The 24,462-nt window shown below is 41.0% G+C and overlaps 1 protein-coding gene across 1 annotated transcript in view; it reads right to left on the bottom strand.

Annotated features, from left to right (window-relative positions):
- LOC138260124 (cholesterol 24-hydroxylase-like) overlaps window positions 1-24,462 on the bottom strand; it is a 237,165-nt gene that overhangs the window by 146,945 nt on the left and 65,758 nt on the right. The window contains exon 4 of the mRNA XM_069208299.1: window positions 23,015-23,088. Within this exon, the coding sequence (XP_069064400.1) occupies window positions 23,015-23,088 (74 nt within the window). The remainder of the gene's footprint in view (window positions 1-23,014; window positions 23,089-24,462) is intronic.

The raw sequence follows: 24,462 nt of genomic DNA, 5'->3' as shown, positions 1-24,462 counted from the left end.
TCATACTTCAGAGCTAGTTCTATTAGCTGGGAGTCCCACTTGACAGTTTCTGTCTGACTCCTTTTGGCCCTTTTAAATTTCCTATTTGTGTCTTCTTCAGCTTGTGCCCATTTATATAGTTCAGACCTCCACATTTGTACAGCTAGCATGTTTGCCAATTTCCAATTGATGGCTCTTGCCCTTTTAATGAGTAACACGACAAGGCCTATAAACTTTCAGTTTGATTTGTCCATTGTTGGCGTTGAAAACAGGCAGAAATTAGAGTTGTACAGATTCTGTCTTCCGGTAAGATGAGTCATCTGAGTAGAAATACACCTTCAGTAGCTTTGTATTACTGGACATGCTGAGATCATATGGTAAAGAGCGGCTTCGTCCATTTTGCTCTGGTGCATTTGCGCAGGACTAGTAGGTACGTGTTATGTATCTGTATGTGTGTTCGATATATTTGGTGTTATATATCTGAGGTGATTTATTTTAAACCTAGCATTCCTGACATCTCAGCTATATGTTGGAGAACTGCAAGCAATTCTCCATCAGCTCTGCAACCAAGTCCCTCTCCCACTTCCTTCCAAGCTCTCCTGATTACTTTAGCTCAGTATCTTATATAGCCATGGTACCATAAGGCATTACCTTCTCCACAGTGATACTATTTTGAGCACCTCATCTGTCTCTAGATCATCCCGGGAAATACTGCACATTTGAGCTACTGCGTTGTATAGGGTTGCATGTGACAGACACAGCATCATTTTTTCATATTCTTCCCTGAACTCCACAAATGACCATAGGGTTCACACACTTTACAACTTCCATACTTTAGTGATCACTGCTCCGACCCATATTCTGCGATTGGCCAGGGTATCAGAGAATTTGAGTCCAGGTGTACTCCATAGTTTCCAATAGTAGACAGTTTTTTGTATCTAATTTAGCTCTGTATGGCCGTCTGGAGCTGCCCAGAGTGTGGTTTTGTGTGAGAGTACCTGCCAGAAAGCAAATTAGTTACTGAGTTGTGGCCTATTTTTGCCTGAATGTATTTCGCTTCTAGATTTGCCACTGGGCTCAGCCATTTCACTACCCATTGGAGCAGTACTGACAGGAAGTAGTCTCAAAATCAGGTGTGCCAAGGCCATCTTGATAGGTGACTAAGAAGAGTTTTTCTAATGCTCCTTAGTGAACTAGGGCAGTCTTTAGGTCTCAAATAACTGGCCTAGTCATTGTCACTGGTATATTCATGAAGAAGTAAAGAATGCAGATAGAAGCACCTTTTCTGTAACAGCTACTCTGCATTCTACATAAAGCATCCCCTTTTTCTAAAATCCAACTAATGCCCAGGCTGATGCTAAAGCTCCACTAAAGTTGCTGTGACCACGTCGTATGCTGCCCTGTTGATATTAAATGCCATATATTTAAAGGTCTTTGGCTGTCATGCTGTTGTGACAGAGTTCTCACGTATCTTCTTCAACTGAAAAAGATATAACTTAGCTCTTCTGGCTATCACTCTTAAGGCTCTTTTAAAGTTACTGCAGGTTTCTTACAGCATTTGAAACATTTGTTGCCACATTTTGACATTGTCAATGTACTGCAGGAGGATGCCTGTGTCCCTTGATGTCAAACCCCTCTACTCAACCACTTTCCTTCTGTGGCTGGGGAGTGGTTACATGGCCACAGGAAGCACGATGGGGGACCGTGAGCATCCCTCTTTGTACCCTCCATCGTTCTCAGAACTTCTTCTCTACATCACGCTAGGACTTTAGATTTGTATATAATAGTTGAATACGTGTTTTAATTTCAGCTCCAAAACTCATTGCCTCAGGAATTTTAAATAGGTACTCCCAGTCCATCTTATCAGTCAGCATGTTATTTATCATACCATTACAGAAACTGGGTGTGCTCCTCAAGCCTATGGTAAATCCACTCTGGGCCGGATGTACCAAATCAAGGAGCACTCTTTGCATTGTACTAAAGGTTATTTTTCCTAGTATTTTGCAGTCCAAATATGTCATCAGTAGAGGGCAATATGAGGTGCTGGATAAGGGATTGTGATCCTCTCTCAGGAGTACCATAACTAGTGCCTACCTTGGCACAGTGTACAGCATGCCTCTTTCTCTGGCCACCAGAAACATGTAAAGTAGGCTCTTCAAGAGTTGCACTTGATATGTTTTATAGACTTCTGATAGTATACTCACTGGCAGGTGTTTTAAATGTAGCTAATTATTGTATAGCTGTGTTTATCTAACCTAAAGAAATTGGGGTGCCCAGGTCCTCCCTTAGACCAAAGGTCAGCAGTCGCAGATGCTCTTCACGTATGCACACATCTCTCGTTATGCTGTCCCTCTGTTGGTCTTGTATACAGATTCTTATAATGTGAGGTCAATTCCACATTGATTTTGGATGGAGCAGGTACTCCATGTCCACTGGTGTGTTTAATGGCTGTGATGGCCCCAAGTTGTGTATTTGTGCGTGCAAGTCTTACAAGTAGCCTCCCTTTTTTATCACCTTCAGAGTGTCTTTGGGCAGTATGTGCTTCGTAGTCCTGAAATTCTACCCTTTTTTGAAAGTCAGGTTGCTGCCTCCTGTTTGCATATTAGTTGCTGACTTTTAGTTTCAGATATGATAGTTTATCTGAAATCTAGTTTCACCCTTTGCAGTTGATCATGCAATACAGTTCATACTCCTGAGGAGTTTTTAAATCACATTCCCTGAACGTAGTCCTCCCATTCTAACAGGGTATCACTGGTTGATCCCTCATCTTTTCAGAAATACTGCACTATATCTTGGGTATTATGTTTCTGTAGTTTGCATCCTTCAGCATGGCTGACTAAGTGCTAGGTGGCAATTTTGGCCAGTGTTATAATATCCCACTGCAGTGTAATTAATGGAAACTGCGGCCAGATAGTGTTTTGGTAAAGTACTCCACTCCATATTTGAATCCCTGGAGATGTTTTGTTGTGAAGAAATATTTTGCTAAAGCATTTTCCTCCTTTGCAGGAATCAATGCTCATTGAGGTCAAAGGATATTTGGACCCTGCATAGCATGTGGTAGAACCATACAACAAAATTTCAATACAAACCACTTAAGTTACACAGTATTGGCCATACAAGGAAAACTCCAGTCGGGAATTAACTTAAGAGATTTATTACAAACTTAAGCTCAGAGTCATGCTGACAATTTGCAAGACAAAGTTATAAAGATACAGAATTTCCAAGGGTTAACCAAGGTGATTAAATACGTTCAGGCAATCTAACATTAGGAGAACTAGCGACTCAACAAAGACTATGCAAAACATCCGCACAGTAACTTTATGTACAGAGAATAAATGTTGTTCAGTCTTAATAAGCATTAAAGGAGTTCAAATCATCAATTTTCAATTTGGCTGGGCACTGGGAACCCCAACAGTTTAGCCAATCACGGGAAAAGAAGCATGGGGCAGAACACATAAGGCAAAAGACAAGAAGAACAAAAAGGAAAAAAGACTTTGGAAAAAGGTAATCTTGGCAACAAGTTGCTAACTAAGGTGGGCAAAAAGTAGGCAAAAAGGGAAAGTGTCAGCATGTCAGAAGCTCGATCAAGAGTCTTCTAAAAGGGGTTAGGAAGAAAGTCTCTTAGTTCTAGCAAGGCATTTGAAAGGGGCAAAGGCAGAGAGTAAAATACCTCTTCAAGGGGCTCAGCATGCAGGGTTTTAAATCCCAATTCCCAGATACTGATGGGAATTCTCATCTGAGGTATGACCAAAATCCAGATGGTCATTGACATATCAAAGTTCATACAACAATCTGATTCATCAGTGGAACAGTTAATTTGACGTTTAAGGGGCATCATCCAACAGAAATCGATCACATGACTCCAAGTTGAAACAACTCCATATTTTCCCAAGTCCATCATGAGAACAGCATTCATCCATGTAGCTCCACACAAATGTTTAAACTGCTAGTGCACAGTCCAGGATCCAAGGTCGAATTCCTACAACTCTCAATGTGTAAAACAATAGAAGTCTATTACGAAACTAGTCTTCTCATGGGAATCAAGTCTGAAAGAAATGTTCACGTTAGCAAGATGACTTGACATTTTCAGAATAGTCACAAAATACAGGGCCTAACAGGCCTCACTTAGGTTAATGCAAGTGAGTTAAAACACCACATTAAAACATCAAATAAAACACATGTTAATATGCAAACTATGAATTGATTGTTAATACATTTCAGTCAGTATAACGCAGAACTGCATTTCTCTATTTTTTCACACATATTTAAAACACAAATTATTAGACATTCAATATCATTTTAATACAGACTATTACTTTAGAGTCTACATTATAACATAATGTCAGTTTAATGCTTCAAACTTTTAATTATACTTCAGTACCACCAGGGTGTAAGTCTATAGTCTGAACAAATGCATACCAAAATGGCTTCTCAGTGCATTACTCTAAGGCCAAACTTTTAGTACTTTTGTTACCTTAATGCATAGACTGTCACATATAGATGATCACTGTGACATGAGGGACAGCACTAAAGTTTCTGCTACATCAGTCCCCATTCTGATGGCGAATCAAGCCACATCACAAAATGTTCTAACTCTCATTTCCAATGAGACAGCTCAAAATTTCAGAGGCTTATTCAGGTAAGGTCTTCTGAAGACCTCTAACTGCTTAAGGTTACGATAATATACGCTCCTTCTAGTCTCCATTTCAATCTCCTCTTTTCTCTGCTTGTGATTGGTTCTTCTCTCCTTCAGCTTCTTGAATAATATGTATAGACCAACTGCAGCTAGGGCACACAACGCCATAATCAATTGTCATCTCAAAATGGTTCCAACAACTCCTCTCCACAGATTTCCAAAACATTTACCAATTGCTGAAAAAACACTGCCTATTGCTTCCCATGCACCAGTCGCTGTTACCTCTTTCAGGTCCTGTTTCAAGTCAGTCTTGTTTGCGATATATTATCTTATCTCCTTACTATTGTCAGGTATGTAAGTGCAACAATGTTGAGCACGTATGATTTTGCAAACTATGCCTTCTTTTGCCAGACAAATGTCTGACACAAGATGATTTTGTAAAACCATTGATCCTAGGGCAACCATTTCTGGGTCCATTAATAATATGGCACCTGAAGTGTCTGTAGTAATTTATCTACTATTGTTGAAAGATTTCTAATCTTGAGATCATTCAAGATGACACCTACTGAAGGAATTATGGCACCAAAAATATCTCCCACGATCTCTGAAGAACTAGCTCCTCTCTTTACTCTGGTGTTTGTAAGATGACTCCCTTTTCTATTTTAGCCTTCAGAGCTCTTCTCCTCTCCTCAACTTCTCCAATGAATTCCTTCTCTCTTGGGCTAAGAATGCAGGTCAAATTCTTCTTTTTGGCATAAACTGTACCAACTGTCAGTGTAGACTCAAAGAAACCTCCCACTGTTTCAATGTTTTTTTTATTTGTGATGTTGCTCAAATGTTTCATGATTGGGACAATCGAAAACACTAGGTCATAATTAGAGTAAAGGTATTGTTAATACTCCTGCTAATACCACAGTGTTGCATGTGATTCCCTCACCTACTGATGAAGGCAACTGCGTGCATACGTAGCAGTCTCTAGCTTCCATGGTATCTACATACTGATATCACAACCTGTAATACACATTTGTGGCCAAATCACCCCTATAACCATCAGTGTGTAAGTATTTCTCATCATTGTAAATTTGATTTTGATCTGCTATGGTATTTGCTAAGTTAGGTGCACTTGTGGATGTAATCTTTTCTGAATCACTGGCTATGGGCAGACTCTAGCTAATGAGCAATAATATAATCATGATAACTGTTTCTACCATTCAATATATACATATGTATTTGCATTTACTACTTCTATTTCCGTTCGACTCCATGAGGATTTCACACCAAAAAATTTAAAATCAAAAATGCTAAGTGGCTTCAAAGTATCACTGTCTCTTTTCAGTCCTTCCAATTTGAGAGCAAAGCAAAAATCAAAAATAGTATCTTTAAAATTACAAATTATGCATAAAACGTTCCTTGAATTTCTAGAAAGTTCAACAAGAATGTTCTCTACTTGCAAATGTTCAAAAAGCATCTCCTAAAAGTTCAAATATCTCTAATAAAGGCACAACTTGTAATCACTAATAATCGCCTGCAAAACGTAATGTCTCCTTTCACCCAATGGCAATGAGATTTAAAATTCAGCTACACTGCAATTTCAAGCTCAGGAATATTAAACTGGGCTCAAAGTGTTAAAGCAAAGGTTTGCCACTTCCTTCTCCCAGTCATTTGCAGCAAAATATGTCCATTTGTGTGCTGAGTATTTTCAGCTTTGTACCATCTCTTTGATCTTCTGTTTACTCAACTCTCAGAGCATCACTGTCACTTTGGCTTGACTCTTCAGTCTCCTTAGCCATAATGAGAGGCACTTGTACATACTGGCACTGAGTGCTCTTTAGACCACTTGTCTCCTGATACAGCTTATTTACTAACAGCAACTGGTCCTTCATCACCATCCAAGCTCACATTAGTCAACTGATTCTGTCTCAAGCCTTCTTTACCATCCACTGTTGTTGACTTGCTCCGACCGACCTTATACTGTACTTGTGCTGTAGCAGGCACTTGTCTAGCCCCAACAGCTTGACTAACCCCGGACTAACCATCTCTCTCGCTCTCTGTAACCAGCCCTTCTGTTACAGGTGCTGTGTCATCTAGGGGATCTGGAACTTTGCGAGTGAGTCTAGTGTGCACCAAATTAGGGAGACCAGCATACTTCACACAGCTGTAGTGGTTACCAAAAACACCAGATGAGGACGTCTCCAATGTGGTTCCAAGCATGTTTTCCTTACATGCTTTTTCACCGTGACCCAGTCGCCTGGACATAGGTTATGGCATGATGAGACAAAGGATGAACTACGTCAGCAAGTCCTTTGCAAAAATACGGCACCATTTTCAATAATCCTGCACAAAGCCATCTGTAATGTTTACAAGCACATTCACAAGCAGTGCTGCAATTGCATGGCTCTCCTCATGGTAATCTCATGAGGGGACAATCCAGTCTTTCTGTCAGGCATGCTGCACATACTTACAGGACAAGAGGCAACGCATCTGGCCATTTCAAAGTGGTGGATGCACATACTTTCGACAATCTGGACTTCAAGGTGCCAGTAATCAGATATTCAAGTCCAGAAGCCTCAGGTCTGTAACTGAAATGTAATCTTTGCTCAACTTGTAATGAGCACACAATAATTTAGAACCTCACTGTTGAAATTAGTTCCTCGGTCTGACTCTAGAGACGTTGGGAATCCAAACTAGGGAATCAGTTCTCTAAGTAACAGCTTTGCTACTGTAAGACTATCATTTCTGCTGGTCGGGAAGGTTTCAACCCAGTGTGAAAAAATGCATACAATGACTATGTGATATCTCAGTTCATTGCACACAGGCAGTTCTATGAAATCCAGCTGCATCCTGTTGAATGGTCCTCCTAATCTACTTATGTGACTCAGAGTAACAACTGTGCATTTCCGTACATTGATCTGTTTGCATGTGACACATCTGTGGTACACGGCTTCTGCAATCATTCTGAGTAAGAGGTTAAATCAGGTCTGTCTCAAGGTTCTGATCATTGCATTCCTTCCTATATATGCCTGTCCATTATAATATCTCGCCATAGGTGACAATAAGCTATTGGGTAACACCGCTCTTCCATCCCTTGAAAGACAAATATCATCCTCATCTCTCTTTACACATCCTGCTCTAATCCTGTTCCTCTTCTGTCTCCTCTTCCTGCAACCTCTACATTTCCCCCTCGTATCAACAGCAATTAACAGGAAATTCTGACTTGTATCATCATCTATCTAATTATTTTACTCTCCATTATAGGAGGTACAGCTTAGGGTAAAATATCTTGCCACGTCATCAGTATATGTAATACCAAAGGTTACGTAATCAGTAGATTTCTTGTGTTTTGCACACTTAACAAAAGCTATTGTTGCAGGCAGCTGCAATGCACTCAACAGATTGTCAATCATATCACCATTAAGGATAGAGGATCCAGGAGGTCATGAACCATATCTGGTACCACAACTGTCCGAAATCACGAAGGACACCAAAATCATAGTGACTATCAGTGAAAATTGTCACGTTGAGCTGTTCAGATAAACAGAATGCTCTAGTAAGAGCAACCAATTTGGCTACTTGGGCAAAAAAGACTCCTCAAAGCCAGGAGACTTCAATCACACCCTAGACCGTGCAAACAGCATTTTCAGCTCTGAGGGTACCATCATTATCTCTTCAACAGGAGCCATCAACAAGCATGACATAATGATTTACAGTTAAGGGGAACACCTTGAATGACAGGTCTTGGTTTGGTTCAGAATTTAGTCATATCAAGAAGGTCATGCTCAACCTCATCCAAACAATCATTGACATTTTCAACAGGATTTGGCAATAATGTAGCAGGATTCAAAACTGTGCATTTACTAAGGGTAACATTGGGAGAGGCAAGGATAACCTCATTGCAGGCCAAATGCACACTGGTCAAATATTGTGTTTTTGTTCAAGTTTACAGTATTGCCACTGAGTGGGATATGAAAACATTCAAAGGGTGACCCATAATAATGCCTTCACACTGTTTGGTGCTTATGCTCAAAGCAGTGATTGCTTTCAAACAACCAGGCAGCGCTGAAGCCACAGGATCAAGTGTGGCAGAAAAATAAGCCACAGGCTTGTTCGCATTTCCGTGCAACTGTGTCAAATGTGAGACAGCACATTCATCCCTGTCACATCAAAACAAAGAAAAACATTTGCTATGATCAAGCATTCCTGGAGCTGGTGCTCGACATAGGCTTTCTCTCAGCTCTGTGATGACACATATGCAATTGTCATCCAATGGTACTGGGTCAGACACATCTTTCTGTGTCAGCCTCTGTAAAGGCTCGGTAAAAAGGGAAAAGTTTGGAATCCACTGGCAACAGTAGTCACACATTCCCAAGAACATTCAGACTTCTTTCTGTGTGGCAGGAGGATTTATTTTCATGATTTTGTAGATTCTTTTTTGTGACAGCTTTTGCACACTTTTGTCAATGTGGTGGCCTAAGTACAGAACTTCTTTCTCGCAATACTGTAATTTAGCTGGGGAAACCTTATGTCCATTTTCTCCTAAATGAATCAAGAAATCAATTGTATCTCTCCTGCATGCTTCTCGGAAGTTTGATGCAACAAGTAAATCACCTATGTACTGCACTAAGACTGAATAATAGGGAATTTTAAGGGATTCCAGATTATTTTTCAAGATCTGGTTGAAAATCAAAGGACTCTCAGTATACTCTAGAGGAGTTCGGCACCATGCCAAAACACGACTGCTGAATTTTAATGCAAAGGTGATTTGACTTTCCTCATGCAATGGTATGGAGAAAAAAGCTTGGCATAGGTCAATCACAGTAAACCATTCTGCTTCACATGGAATTTGGAATACAATCACTGCAGGATTCGGTACTGCAGGACAACATGGAACAACAATTTAATTTACCCTTCTCAGGTCCTGGACTATGAGATACTTTCCGGTGGGCTTCCGCAAACCTAATATGGGAGTGTTACATGAACTTCCCATTATCTCTTTCAGGATACCTTGTTCAATTAATCAAGTTATCAGAGGAGTGATTCCAATAATTGTCTCTGGTGTAATGTTATACGGGGGTGTTTTTGGATACACTGCATTTGGCTTCACAGTTATTTCACTAGGCTCAACTTCTTTAATGAGTCCTATTTCTTTTCCTGACAAATACAAATCCTCAGGTGTCACTGTGCCTTTTAAATCTTTGGGCAACTCATTACAAGACAGCATTGGGTAAAATGGGACACTTGGGTACTGCTTCACAACTTTACAGGGCACATCATCTTCATTTGTTTGGATTGCAATTCCTTGGGGTGTGCAGCTAATAAAACAGTTTAGTGTGCACAGTAGGCCGTGTCAAAGTAATCTTAGAGGACTTGAATTATAGACCACAAAGTGGTGCTCATCTTCAAACTGACCTATTTTTACAGCGACATACAAGGTTGGTCAACTGTTTATTTACGACTCCTACAACCTGGGTTCTTTCTCCTGAAAGGGGCAAATTTGGCCTTTCTGCTGCACTGAGAGTGAAATGTGTAGCTCCAGTGTCAACCAGGAATGATGCATCATGACCCATAATGTTGGCTTTTATATATGTACCACATTGATCTACAAGCTAAGGATGCAACTAGCATGCACTCCTCGTCATCTGAGCTATCTGTTTAAACAAGGTCTGAAAATTCCTCAGCACTCAAATCCCTTAGGGTCAACTGTGATGCTATTGGATTCACATTTGCAATTTGGTTTAAGTTCCGTTGAGGAACAACCACTTGCTGTTGCATCATCGGGGCTTGTGGTACCTCCATCTGCTGTCCTGGGGACACATTTACAATTTGCACTGGGGGTCTTTGAACTCTTTGGATTTGAACCTGGTTACTGGCTTGCCTCTCAGCAAGTCCTGCATTCTAAATTTGATTATTCACATTATTAAAGGGACACTCAGTTCGCCAATGATCAAAATTTTCACACACATGACACAGACTAGTTCTCTTCAAAGCCTGAACATCAATCACACCTCCACACTTTGATCTATCTGAACACCAAGTCCTCTACCTTTAGGCTGGACAGCATTAGTTACCTTCTGTGGCACTCCTTGCATACCACCAGTGTTTACCATCATCTGCAGACAATGACTGGCTTTTTGAGCAGTTTTTCAATTGCATGGTCATCACCTTCACTTTCAACATTTTCTGCTCCAATTCCAACTTGTCACTACAGTACATTCCATTACGCAGGATTTCCTCAATCTGTTTACTCTGCCAACAAATTAGTGCTGCTGAATCATCTCACTTATGTCTGGCTTTAATCCTTCCACAAATATGAACAGCCATTACCCATATCTATAGCTTCTATTGTCTCTGTCCCACTATGCTGTTTGAAAGATTGAAGCAATCTTTCGCAATAAGCATGAATCAACTTCTTTGACTCCTGGGATGTCCTGTCAATCTTCTGCCAATCAATATCCTTTGGGGACTCCTTGTTTTTCAAAAACTCAACCACCTGTAATACTTCCTCCTAACTTCTTCAGACGGTCCTCCCTTTACTATGTCTCGCTGGGGTTCACAATCAGGCCAATTGACATTCACTTTACATTCAGTCTACAAATCAGTTGTAACCAAAATGTCAAACAACGTAATCAAATCTTCCCACGGGCATTTTGAAAGCTTCAAAAATCTCTCTGTTTGCTTGTACCATTCCACTGGTTTCTCTCTTAATCTCGAGTAATCATTTGTGAATGACAAAATATCACTTTTACTCCAGGGAACATGAACATAACCTCTACCTGGTATCTCTCTAATGGGCATAATTTTCACATTGTCCTCATCTTGATTTGCCCCTGCCGGAGACATATTTGGATTTGCTATCTTCTGATCTCTTTTCTTCACCCATTTACCTTCCCACTTTTCTATAGCACACCATTTCTGAATGTACTTAATTAATTCCTTAATGTTCATTTTCATTCTAGTACTCATACTGACTATGATTTGTACTAAATGTTATGTTATTGTAATTGTTTTTGTATAGCATTTGCTACCCCTGATGAGGCATCGAAATGCTTTTCGGTGAGTAGCCTGCTACTCTGGAACCCCGGAGAAATTAGTGGTGGATTAGTATAGGGAAATATGAGTACAGTATTAGTATTAGTGTGAGTTAATTTGAGCGGAGGATATGTGAGTTTGTTAGTTGGACTGACTAGGGTAATGGAGGGGAAGAGCAGGGTAGAATCCAGAAGTGTTAATTGGGAGTTTATAGTAACATGATGAGGCGTGGGATGTGTAAAGGAGAGATGGAGGAGGGAGGAGTCTGTGGTAAGGGGTTACGGAGATCATGGTAGCAGAAGGGGTATTGGATGAGCCAAAGATGAGATAAATGAGGGAAAATTTAGTAGGGTTGTGTAGGAGAGTGTCAGTAATAGAGGTACATGTGTATCTTTGATATAGTAGTTTATTAAGATAAATAAGAGTTTGACAGTCTCTTAATCTTTTCCTCCTTGGTCTGTCTTGGCTCTTTGTCGTTTCCTTCTCCTTTGATCTTCACGTTTTCCTCTCTTTTGTTCTTCTTTTGTTCAGGGGTCGACTTAGGAGGAGCAGGTAAAGAAAAGAAGAACACAGAAGGTTGGTATGTATGTTCTCCTTTGTTTTACTTTCCTTCTTTCCCCTCACTGTTTCTGATTCTTTCTACCTCTTTATTTTCTCCTCTTTCCTTAGGCTGTTATTTACGCTTTCCTCTTTGTTATGATTCTATCTTGTGGCTTTCCTTAATTTCCTGCTTTGCTTCTTTCTCTTTATCTTCTCTTTGTATTTTGCTTTTTTTTCTGTCTTAGTTTCACTTTCCTGTCTTTAGCTGTGTTCCTTTCCGTCCTGTTCTATATCCTGAGTTTGATTTCCTACTGGTTAGGCCACAATGAAAAATAAAATGCTGTATATGCATATATAAATAAAGATTTCAGAAAGAGCATACCCTGCTGTTTCCTTTTTTCTTTTGGTTCTATTTTACTTTTATTTCTATCTACTCACCATATAGCAAAAATGAATAAAGAAAGAGAAAACCAACAACCTTTGATCGTATAAAAATAAATGTTGCCTTATGTTTATCTCAGGCCTTTTCTCTGTAGCCGTTTAAATACAGAAGGGAAAACCAAAAATAAAGATTAAGAAGAAAAAAAAAAAAAAACTTTCCTCGCCCCCCTTCCCATACCTGGTTAGGCCACGCTCTTCCTAGAGCGTGGCCGGCTTCAGTGTCCTGCTTCCTCCTGGTCGTCGCGTTCGAGGCTTGGCTGCTGTGTTGGGGTTTCCTCTTCCAGCGTTGCGGTTGGCTTGTCTGTCGTCTTCGGGTCCTGTGGTGGCGGCGGCGTTTCTCATTCCTCTTCCTCTAGGGCTTTAAAAAGCCCTGCACCATCCAGCCTCTCGGCTTTCCGTGGTGCCGGGCACAAAACTTCTGGGTCAGGAAAAGAGGTACTGGAAGTACCCTCGGGGCATCCTAGTGTTGCGTCTACGGAGGGCGCCCCGCTACAGTCACTTCCCCCAGACAGTGGCCGTTCAGGTCACAGGTCAGAAGGATAACGGGAAAGGTAGTCAGCGTTGGAGAGAAGTGAGCTAGGCGAGTGCCAAATCTGAAAGGAAAATGATTGCAGGGATAAAAACCAAGGGAGTACCCGAGCATTGGAATCTTTATGGCGTGCCAGCCAGGTCAAGGGTGCATGGTCAGTAAGTAAAGTAAAGGTCTGACCCGCAAAATAAAAACGCAAAGACTCAACAGCCCATTGGATCACCAGATATTCTTTTTCAAGGGTAGGGTAATGCCTCTCCCGGCGTAAGAGCTTGAAGTTTAGGAAGACTATAGGACGATAGAGCCCATTCTCATCATTCTGATAAAGGACAGTCCTGAGCCCCTGATCCAAGGCATCTGTTTGGACCTGAAAAGGCTTCTGAAAATCAGGGCAACGCAACATTGGCTTGATAGTCAGGAGATGTTTCAAGTGCTCGAAGCGGGCTTTCTCTATATCAGTGAGATGAGTAATTTGATTTGGTTTGGTTTTATCCAACAGGGCAGTGAGGGGGGCTGCTATTTCTGAAAAATGGGGAATGAATCGTCGGTAGTATCCTACCATCTCTAAGAAGGCTCTGACATCCTTTGAAGCGGGATTTGGATGGTGGCCTGCACTTCCTCAAGTTGAGGTTTCATTACTCCATGTCCAATTACATATACCAAGTAATTAATGGTCTCATATCTAATCTTACATTTATCTGGGTTTGCTGTAAGACCAGCATCTCGAAGGGCACGTAATATGTTGGTCAAGTGGGAGATGTGCTCCTGCCAAGAAGTACTATACATGATGATGTCATCTAAGTAGGCTGCTGCATAATTTTGAAAAGGTCGGAGTACCAGGTCTATTAATCTTTGGAAGGTGGTTGGTGCGCCATGTAGGCCAAAAGGAAGGACTTTAAATTGATAAAGACCTGAGGGGGTTGAAAATGCAGTTTTTTCTTTATCTTCTTCTTTGAGGAGTATTTGCCAATAACCTTTGGTGAGGTCTAATGTGGTCATATATCTAGTGTTCCAGTAGATCATCGATTCTAGGCATTGGGTAAGTATCAAAATGAGACAGAGCATTCACTTGTTGAAAATGAATTCAAAATCTAATCGTTCCATCCGGCTTTGGAACCAGAATGATGGGAGAACACCAAGGACTGGAGGAGCACTCAATGATACCTGCCTGTAACATATCTTCAACTTCCTGTTCTACTAGCTTCCGTCTAGCTTCAGGTATTCAATACGGTCTTTGTCTGGCTATCTTGTCTCCTATTGTTCGTATGTGATGGTGTATTAAATGTGTTTTGCCAGGGATCTTTGAGAAAACGTCTAAATTGTTATTTACTAGCACAGACAGTTGTGAACTCTGAAGGGGAGAGAGGGAAGTACCGAACTGAGGCCAACATTTTGTTGTTTTATCTTGTGCCTCTAAGGGGTATTGTGGTAGGTCGTCCATGGGTCTAGTACTAACATATACAATACTGTACGGTGGGAATCATCAATTTCATGCCAAAGTTTTAAGAGAATGATGTGGTATATTTGTTCTCTCCGGGTACCTGTGGGTATTTCTATCTTATAAGTAACAGGAGTGACTTGTTCTAAGACAATAAATGGGCCCTGCCAATGGGCCAGAAGCATATTTTCTTTAGTAGGTAACAATACTAACACCTTCTGTCCTACATCTAGAGTTCTAGGTCTACTGGTGTTGTCAAAATAATTCTTTCGTTTTTCTTGTGCTTCTTTTAGACATGTGTGAGCCGCTTCCCACTCATTGTGTAGGGTCTCTTTTAAGTCCTTCCCACAGGTTAGAACATCTTTGCCTTCTTCATCTACCTCTTTCCACTGCTCCACAAGCATATCTAATAAGGTGTGAGGTTGACGACCAAAAAGGAGCTCAAAGGATCTATGACCTGTGGGTGATTGGATGTGTGTACAGAGAGCATAGAGAACCAGGGGCAAATTTTTTTCACAGTTCTTTCCTGACTCATTAATGGTTTTCCAAAGGTGATTCTTAATCATTTTATTGTAGCGTTCGACTAGTCCATCAGTTTGGGGGTGGTAAACTGATGTTCTGATCTGCTGGATTCCCAATATTTGACAAACTTCTGACATTAAGCGAGCATGAAGGGGGTCCCCTGGTCCGTCAGTATCTCTTTGGGAAATCCTACTTGAGAAAATAATTTTACCATAGCCTGGGCTATCGTTTTTGTGGTCATACTAGCAATGGGAATGGCCTTAGGATATCTGGTGGCATAATCTACCAAAACTAGTAAGTATTGGTGTCCTTTTACCGATGGAGTTAATGGGCCTAATAATTCCATACCAACTTGTGTGAATGGCACTTCTATTATGGGAAGAGTTTGGAGTGAAACCCTATTCTCGTTGGAGGGGTTAATGAATTGGCATCTGGGACAGGCCTGGCAATGCTTCCTAATATCCCCTTATACCACAGGCCAATAAAATATTTTTGTTATGGACTCCTCCATTTTTTCTCAACCGAGGTGCCCCTCACCTTTATCACCATGTGCTAAGTGTAGTACTTGATCTCAAAATATCTGTGGAACCACCAACTGTGCATTTCTGTTATGGGAGTTCGGATAAATTCTATACAGTAAATCGTTCTTAAGTTGAAAAGTAGGACCTACCGACTGATTCTCAGGAGTTAGAGCTATTTGCCAGGCATTTCTCAGGGTTGGGTCTTCTCTTTGAGATTGTCGAAACTGACTGGCAATAGATAGGACAGTCTTCGGGGATCAGAAGGAGAGTATCTCATGGAGTATAGTCTATTATTCTCCCTCTTTTGTGATTTCGTGAGTTTCTTCCTTGGATGGGTTTCCTCTATGATAGCGGATATGAACAGTGATTCTTTCCACTAGTTTTCCATAGGATTCTGTTGCTTTAACCTATTTAATAGATCTGGGAAGGCTTCATAGTACGTCGCGATGATAAGATCTTCACCTAAATTAGGTATTACCCCTACAGATATATACTCCTCTTGACCTCTCCAATTAATTGCTATAGTAGCGACTGGATACAGCTTCTGGTCTCCGTGGATGCAAGTAATTAACACTTGTATATCCCTTTTCCACTGTCCAGGCTGTATGTGTGCTTTGTTTACTACGCTTTGATTACATCCAGAGTCTACGAGTATGTACCTTTTTTCATTATTGACTAACATGGGGGTGGTATATTTTGTTTTGCCTGACCCTGCCCATAAACCCCATCCTCCTGCTAGTCCTATTTTCATAGATTCTTCTGGTTCTTTCTTACGGGGACAGTGCCGGGCTATGTGGCCCCAGTCAGCACAATGGAAGCATTGGGGCCCCGTATTAAAATCTCTGGGTGGGGCCCGTAGAGCACTGGGTTTTTCCAAACTAGGGCTTGCGGTCGGTTTTACCAGAAGTGGTTTAGGGATAGAACTCTGACTAGAGAGAGGGATAGTCTTGGTGGTAGAGCTCCTGAACTCTGGCGCTCGTTGGAAGGCACATGTTAAATCAATAGCAGTAGTATTAATGAGATTTGGATGTTGTCGGATCCAGTTTCTGGTAGAGGGAGGAAGAGCATCCAAATATTGTTCTAACACTACGGTATCAAACATAGTGTCCTTGGATGTTTCTGTGGAATTTAACCATTTCCCTGCAGCGTATTGTACTCTATAATACAGTGTGCGAGGATTCTCCTGGGGGGCCCACTTGGTCTGTCGGAACCGGACCTGATAGCTCTCTTGATCTAATCCAATTCTCTCCAGATGGCTTTCTTGATCTTGGCATAGGGCGTCACACCACCAGGATTTAACGCCTGGTAGGCTGCTTGAAATGTTCCCGTATGGAGAGGTGCAATGTATTGTCCCCACTTCTCTGCTGGCCAGTTAGCGGAGCTAGCGACCCGTTTGAAATTGGTATAGAAGGAGTCTGGGTCTTCATTTTCTTGGTACTTTTGCAGTGCACTACTGGGGCATTGGGATGTACTTTGCTGCTGGCTATGGTATCAGTCAATTTCCCCAGAGCTGTCTCGTGAACCAGTTGGTTATTGGCGATGATCGTCACCTGACTCTTCAAGGCCGTCTGCAGGGCCTCCCTCTTCACCTTAGCTTCTCGGAGTTGCTCTTCCCATACGAGCTGCAGATGTCTCTGCCCTTCTGGTAACTGGGCGATCATGTCGGCCAATGATGGTTTGTCCTACATTACCTAACTCTGCTTTGGTTAAGGATAACAGGACAGGAAAATCCCACTTCTGACATCACTGTAGGAGAGTGTCAGTAATAGAGGTACACGCATATCTTTAATATAGTAGTTTATTAAGATAAATAAGAGTTTGACAGTCTCTTAATCTTTTTATACTTGGTTTGTCTTGGCTCTTTGTCTTTTCCTTCTCCTTTGATCTTCACATTTTCCTCTCTTTTGTTCTTCTTTTATCCAGGGGTCGACTCAGGAGGACCATGTAAAGAAAAGAAGAACACAGAAGGTTGGTATGTATGTTCTCCTTTGTTTTACTTTCCTTCTTTACGCTCACTGTTTCTGATTCTTTCTTTCTAACTCTTTATATTCTTCTCTTTCCTTGTGCTGTTATTTTCGCTTTCCTCTCTGTTATAATTCTATCTTGTGGCTTTCCTTAATTTCCTGATTTGCTTCTTTCTCTTTATCTTCTCTTTGTCTATTGCTTTTCTTTCTGTCTTAGTTTCACTTTCCTGTCTTTAGCTGTGTTCCTTTCCATCCTGTTCTATATCCTGAGCTTGATTTCCAACTGGTTAGGCTACAATGAAAAATAAAATGCTGTATATGCATATATAAATAAAGATGTCAGAAAGAGCATAACCTGCTGTTTCCTTTTTTCTTTTGGTTCTATTTTACTTTTATTTCTATCTACACACCATATAGCAAAAATGAATAAAGAAAGAGAAAACCAACAACCTTTGTTCGTGTAAAAATAAATTTCACCTTATGTTTATCGCAGGCCTTTTCTCTGTAGCTGTTTAAATATAGAATGGAAAACCAAAGAGCGTGGCTGGCTTCAGCGTCCTGTTGCCTCCTGGTCGTCACGTTCAAGGCTTGGCTGCTGTGTTGGGGTTTCCTCTTCCAGAGTCGCGGTCGGCTCGTTCGTCGTCTTCGGGTCCTTTGGTGGCGGCGGCGTTTCTCGTCCCTCTTCCTCCAGGGCTTTAAAAAGCCCCGCACCATCCAGCCTCTTGGCGTTCCGTGGCACCGGGCACAAAACTTCCGGGTCAGGAAAAGAGGCACCGGAAGTATCCCCGGGGCCGCGGTTGTTCGCGGAAGTACCCCCGGGGCATCCGAGGGTTGCGTCTACGTAGGACGCCCCGCTACAGGTTGTTTGGGAGATCATAGTAGGAAACTGAGGTTTGGGGTGAGCTACATTTGGTAGAGGAGGGAAGAGCTTAGGCAGGGTCATTTCGGAGATCAGAGTTGTAGAATGGGTTTGGGATGAGTCAGAGCGGGGATGGAGGATAGATCGATGAGACATAGGGTGATGGGGAGACAGAGTAAAGGTTACGAGAGAGTACATTTTTTTTATTTTGTATTTAATAATTTATTGTTGAATTTTATTTATATATTTAAATTGTATTTATTTTTAGTTCTTTTTTAATAGTACAGTAGGAATAGAGTAATAAATAGATATGTAAATACATAATAAGGGAATATATGTGCAAGGAATATAATAACGGGGATATAACAATATGAGAAATAAAGTTGTATTGTATAAACACAGACTTTCAAGGGAACCAAGGCGCTACCAGATCCTGCAAGTGGTGGAAAAGTCCTTAATCATTCAAAGCCCTTTTGGGTAAAAAGCAAAGCTTTCAGCCATTTTTGTTAAAAACAGAAAAGATTTCCTCATCTGTCATGTCGGGCAGCAGGGTGGTCCACAATGTGGCAGCTCCGACCAAAAAGGCATCTGGCTCTACAAAATCTAGGGACAGTTGTCAGTCTGCAGAAAGAAGAGCTGAGAGATCTTTTAGGCACGCACCAGTGAAGCATGGCATTAAGCTGTTCAGTGTTAAGATAGAGGGCTTTATGAACAATACACAAGGCTTGAAAGCAGTTCTCTTTTTAATGGGAAGCCAGTGAAGAGTCTTCAAACCTTTTCTAATCGAAGAATGCCTGAGAATGTTCAGGATAAGCCAAGCAGCAGCATTTTGGGTCACCTGCAGCTTATTAATACCTTATTAATACCTCTCTTATCCATATTAAGATAGAGGGAATTACAGAAGTCTAAATGGGAGTTGATGAGGGCAATGTCAACCGTTCGCTGTAGATCATTAGGCATGAAAGGTAAAATCTTCCTCAGTACTCTGATAATATACAAACAGGTATTAGATGTGAGACTGGCTTGAGTGTTGAAGTTCAGAGAATTATCTACTAAGACACCTAGATTTCTAACAGAATCCACAGGAGTGGGAAGAGTAACACACTCCTCATGCCACCAGATATCAGACCATATTGATTTTTGGGTCATAAAAACTAGCACTTCCATCTTTCCAGCACTGAGTATGAGCGCATTGCTGCTCATCCATTGCTCAGTGCTTGATACACTGCCTAAAAGACTGTGGGACAGAGGTCACATCCAAACTCCAATCTGTAACTTCTCTTTAAAGGCTTTGATTGATCCAAATCCACATCATATTTCTCAACTATTTCAGCCAATCTTTCATAAGCCTGCCCTGCATGTTAAGTAACATCTTTGCACATGAACCGTAGTTCATTTTCTGTGTAGGTTTCCAATTGGGCAGTGTCTAATGTTGCTAATATCATTTCATTTGATTTCCTCTTCAATCTGTGCACATTCACTGATCTAGCTCTCTCTGGTGTCTCTTCTGTTCTAGCATTGCAGTTTGTTGGACCTGCCGCACATTCAGGACTCGGATTATTTAACCAATCAGTCAGCTGCTGTGCAATGAAACCTTGCGAGCTTATATTGCCATTCGGTCCTACATACTGCTGATTCAGAGTGTTAAAATGTGACATGTTACAGAATGTAGCAATTTACACTGGGCACAAAATAAGGTCAGGCTCCTCTTGCATCAGTGGTAAATCCTGTCTGACTTGTCATCGGGCTTGGATCTGCAATTGTGCAGGGGTTAATGGTCTAACAAGAGAAGCTGTTCTCTGCATCTCTGAGTTGTTAGAATGTACTGATCTCTGCATACCAACTGGCGAAATCCCAGCAGATGTAATTGGTGTATCAGGAACTGTCATTACATTTATTGAATGTGCACTGCTTCCAGATATAAATGGAGCACACAAGGGAACAACTGGAGCTATAGTCACTGGAACTGTTAATACATCTGGACCAATATGATTTGTCTAATTCTGGGTATTGTCATTCCTACACTCTGTCCTGTTAAGACAGTACTGATACTTTGTCCTGTTTGACAAGGAGTAACATTTGGCATTGACTGACCTGGACTACACATTTGCACAGGTTGATTCGCAGTAACATTTTGCACAGGCGGATTCACATAAGGTGACTGCACCGTTGGTTTCACATTAGAATTATGCACAACCTGATTTACAAAAGAACTTGGTACAAGCTGAACTGCACTATAACTTTGAGCTGGTTGAATCACTTCAGGAATTTGTGTCTCCGAATTTGCAATTGTACCTGGTGCTAGCCGATTCAGGGTCCATGCAACTGGAGCACTCGGTACATTCAGGGTTACGTTTTGTGCTGCTTCTCTTCTTGCTCCTTCCTCGACTGTATGATACGTAGGTGGACAATTCACCGGAACCTGCTATATAAACTCATCACCTGAATCACTCTCATGTCACTGTCTTTTTATTGTCAGTATCTGTTGCCTGTTCAACCTTTCCTGACTATTTCTTAGTCTTGGGTTTAGTGCTTTAACTATCTTCATTTTGGATAACTGGAAACATTCTGGCTCCTCCAATTACATTTGCTCTCCACATTTTGTGTTCTGCAACTCATCCAGCCTCTGCAAGAATGTTTATTGCTTTCTGCATTCTGTTCTCTATTAGGACTCTCCTAGCACATGCTGAATGAAAAAGGTAATGCATTGGCCCTTTTCACTTGAATTTAAGTTTTTCTCCCGAGAGGTGTGTCTCCTGCAATATTGCATAGGGTACTCCCTGTCCTCTCAGGCAGGTACATGCAATACATGCTTTGGTGATTTTTTTCAGGAAAGACTATTTTTTTACGTTTCTTGCTGTCTTGTTTAGATTGATACTTGCTCTCACATTGATAGGCTTTCTACCTTTCAGCTACTTAATTGGTTCAGACACTGGCAGAATCATGAGCAGACAACTGAGTTTTCCCCTGCTGTTATCTGTGAGTTCTTGTGCAATGTATGGGAGGCACCTGCCTCACAGAATTGCAGATTTTCTGGCCAATCAGGATTGAAACAATCCCCTATTTTGCTGATCTGCTTACTGCTACTACCCTCCAGCAGAGGAATGTGGGGAGACCAACTGTAGATCCCCAGGAGGACATGGACCTCGTGCGGAAAAAGGATTTCACAGTGTCTGGTGAGAGGGGGTGGAAGGTCTGTCACCATCCATAGCTGATCCCCTCACACTTTCCCTTCCGTGCACTCTTCCCTTTAACCTCAGTCTTTGTGGCAATTGTCTCTATTCTTAACAGCAATCTCCATCGAGATGGGCGACCCTCAAAGTAACTTTTTAGGTCACTGTTATTTGGCCTGGCTCAAGGTTCTCCCACTCACTGACTTCTCATTTTTCAGGGAAGCCAATTAAGCAAGCCCACATTTAAGAACGAACTCTCTCCAGGGACCTAGAGAACTTTTGCTGTACAGCTACCAGTGTGCTTCACAATTACAGTTTTTCAAGCCTTCCTCTTCTTCTCCTCTCTATGGACCACGGCCCTTCAATGGGGCCATGTCCAGGGAGAGAGCTGTCTTGCATGCCTTTTAGTGCAGCCCTCTTTCTGCATAGAAAGCCTGATGTAATACTGGTATTCGTCCCTGGAATAGGAAGAAGGTTGGCATTTCTCTACCCTGTTGCTGTTATTGCAGTTGAAGAAATACACCTCTGACACATTCAAGGTTCTTTAATCTTCAAAACTTGAATATAAAACATTAGAAACTGATTATATGTGGATGAACTATGGGACTTGGAATACATAACCATAAACCCAAACCTAAAAATAGACAATCTGAGTGAACAATCACATATTTTGGCGATGCCTGATTATTAAGCCATGGATGATAACATATCACCTTTGGAACTTTCCAGGAGCCATACTATGGAAATTAATGTTGTGTTGTGTGGAACAGGGTTGCAAAGAATTCCATTATTAAAACACATTTTTAGTTTTATAACATGCACTACCTGATACACTTGAAAAGTGCAGAGCAAATATTGTATTTTAGGCTGGATGATTGACTGAAACATCATTGTACCGGGAGAACAAGAACTAAGGCAATGTATGCACAATAGGATGATTCAGGCACTTATGGATTTTAACAGCATTTTTTAGGTGAGCACAACGTTGAGTAAAATATTGATGATCAATCTATCTAACTTCTTCTCTTGGACTATAGATGAGACATTAACAGTTACAAAAATAAATAGACTAGACAGGGGTTTCAGGAAAACCATCAAGCAGAGGAGTTCCATTTTGATATTTGAAATATTGTATGTAAATTTATCCTGCACATCTGGCACAGATCCAGTCACCATGGACATACGGTGGACACATCTTCTTTAGACACTTGTTCTCAACTCCACATTGCAGTAATGCTAACAAACAAATATATTCCTATCAGCATCATAAAACAGTCATCAATGTATTTATTCACAAATTGATTTGTTAAATTCATTTCCTGAACTCTAAATCAATGAAAGATATGAATCTAGAAAATAACATGATTCTAAGTTTATGTTACTAACCTTTCACCAAATATACCGTACATCCGATCAAAGACAAGGTTATCCTTTCTGTAGTTTGGTGACATCAGGAATTCCTAGGAACAAACAAACAAGCCTTTACATTGTGCTTTTAGTTACAATTTCTCTAAACCAATGCAGAATCATTCACTGGACTAGGACAGCAAATTACCGGGTCCTTCGTCACATAGCAAGGAGCTTGAAAACTAAGTTCCTCAATTCACAAGTAAAGAGTGTCCACATTCAGTAAAAGAGTAGGAATTTAAAAACGCAATGCCTAGATAAACATATATCTTTACTTAATGTAACCATAATATAATTATACCATTATAAGTGACCAATAACATCAAGAACATTTTGACAAGGGTACTGGAAACCCTTTTAGTACATAGTGTGTGAAGATTACATTTTTTAGTTTTAATGGTGAATGATGTGAAAATGGAAGCTTGTAATCTGGTCCTGTTTATTATCGTTTGTGCCTCAAAGCTAGTACTTTAGGAAGCCTTGGTTGACACCATTTTAGTAACCCCACATTGTAATGACAATTTCTTAATAGCACCCATCATCAGAGGTTCATCCTCACATGAATCCACAGTAACTGTGATTCCTGCTATATCACCAGCATCTCTTAAACATGCAGTATCAACTATGGCCAGTGCCAGCTTTAGTGGTGGTGGCACCTGGTGCAACAATCTTTTCTGGTTTCCCCTGACCACCTACTTGGATTCCCTCACTACCTCCCAGCAAAAGCGCCCCTCATCTCTCCATAGCCCCATTTAATTTGTTTTAAAGTGCTTGTAAAGGCTGGCTTTACTAATCCACTAAACTATTCACATACAATATAGATCTGTTCTTTACAGCAGGCCTATAATCCATCTGCGCTACTTTATGGTGAGTCAAAACTGCCACTGGACAAATCTCTCTCTCTAGCAAGAACATTAATCACAAGAGTTATCTTGACATTTTAATTGCTTCCTGGAGGCTGGACGCACAAGGAACTTTTCAGCAGGTGCTTCTAAACCAAAGGTTTTGTAAGTTATTGCTGAACATAGCACCCCCACTAAGGTCAGCACTCCCCCCACCCCCCCAATCCAGGTCAGCACCTAGTGTAGCTGCACCGGTCGGAAATTGCATTTTCTTCAGAAGTGTCTGGTTTATGGAAACCCATGTTATTTGTATAGCCGAGTCTCCCAAATGCTACCATGCTTTAGTGCCACTGCCATATTTCAGTTAAAGGGAGATTACAGATTAGCAATCACACACTGCCTCAGATCAACAGGCAAACAACATGTCCATTACTCCTAGAACTAAACGGTATTAATGAAGAATGTGTCACTCTGGATCAGTTCTTATGAAGCATACAAAGTGCACAGAAAGTGGTAATCAAAGTTAGAATGTTTTATTGGCATCTTTTAATTGTGTTAATTAATCCTTGTCAGTTGTTGGTGTCA

The sequence above is a fragment of the Pleurodeles waltl genome, chromosome 9 (assembly GCF_031143425.1).
Source record: "Pleurodeles waltl isolate 20211129_DDA chromosome 9, aPleWal1.hap1.20221129, whole genome shotgun sequence".
NCBI lineage: Eukaryota > Metazoa > Chordata > Amphibia > Caudata > Salamandridae > Pleurodeles > Pleurodeles waltl.
The sequence above is the reverse complement of the archived record's forward strand: the minus strand, read 5'-3'. Positions and strand labels throughout refer to the sequence as shown.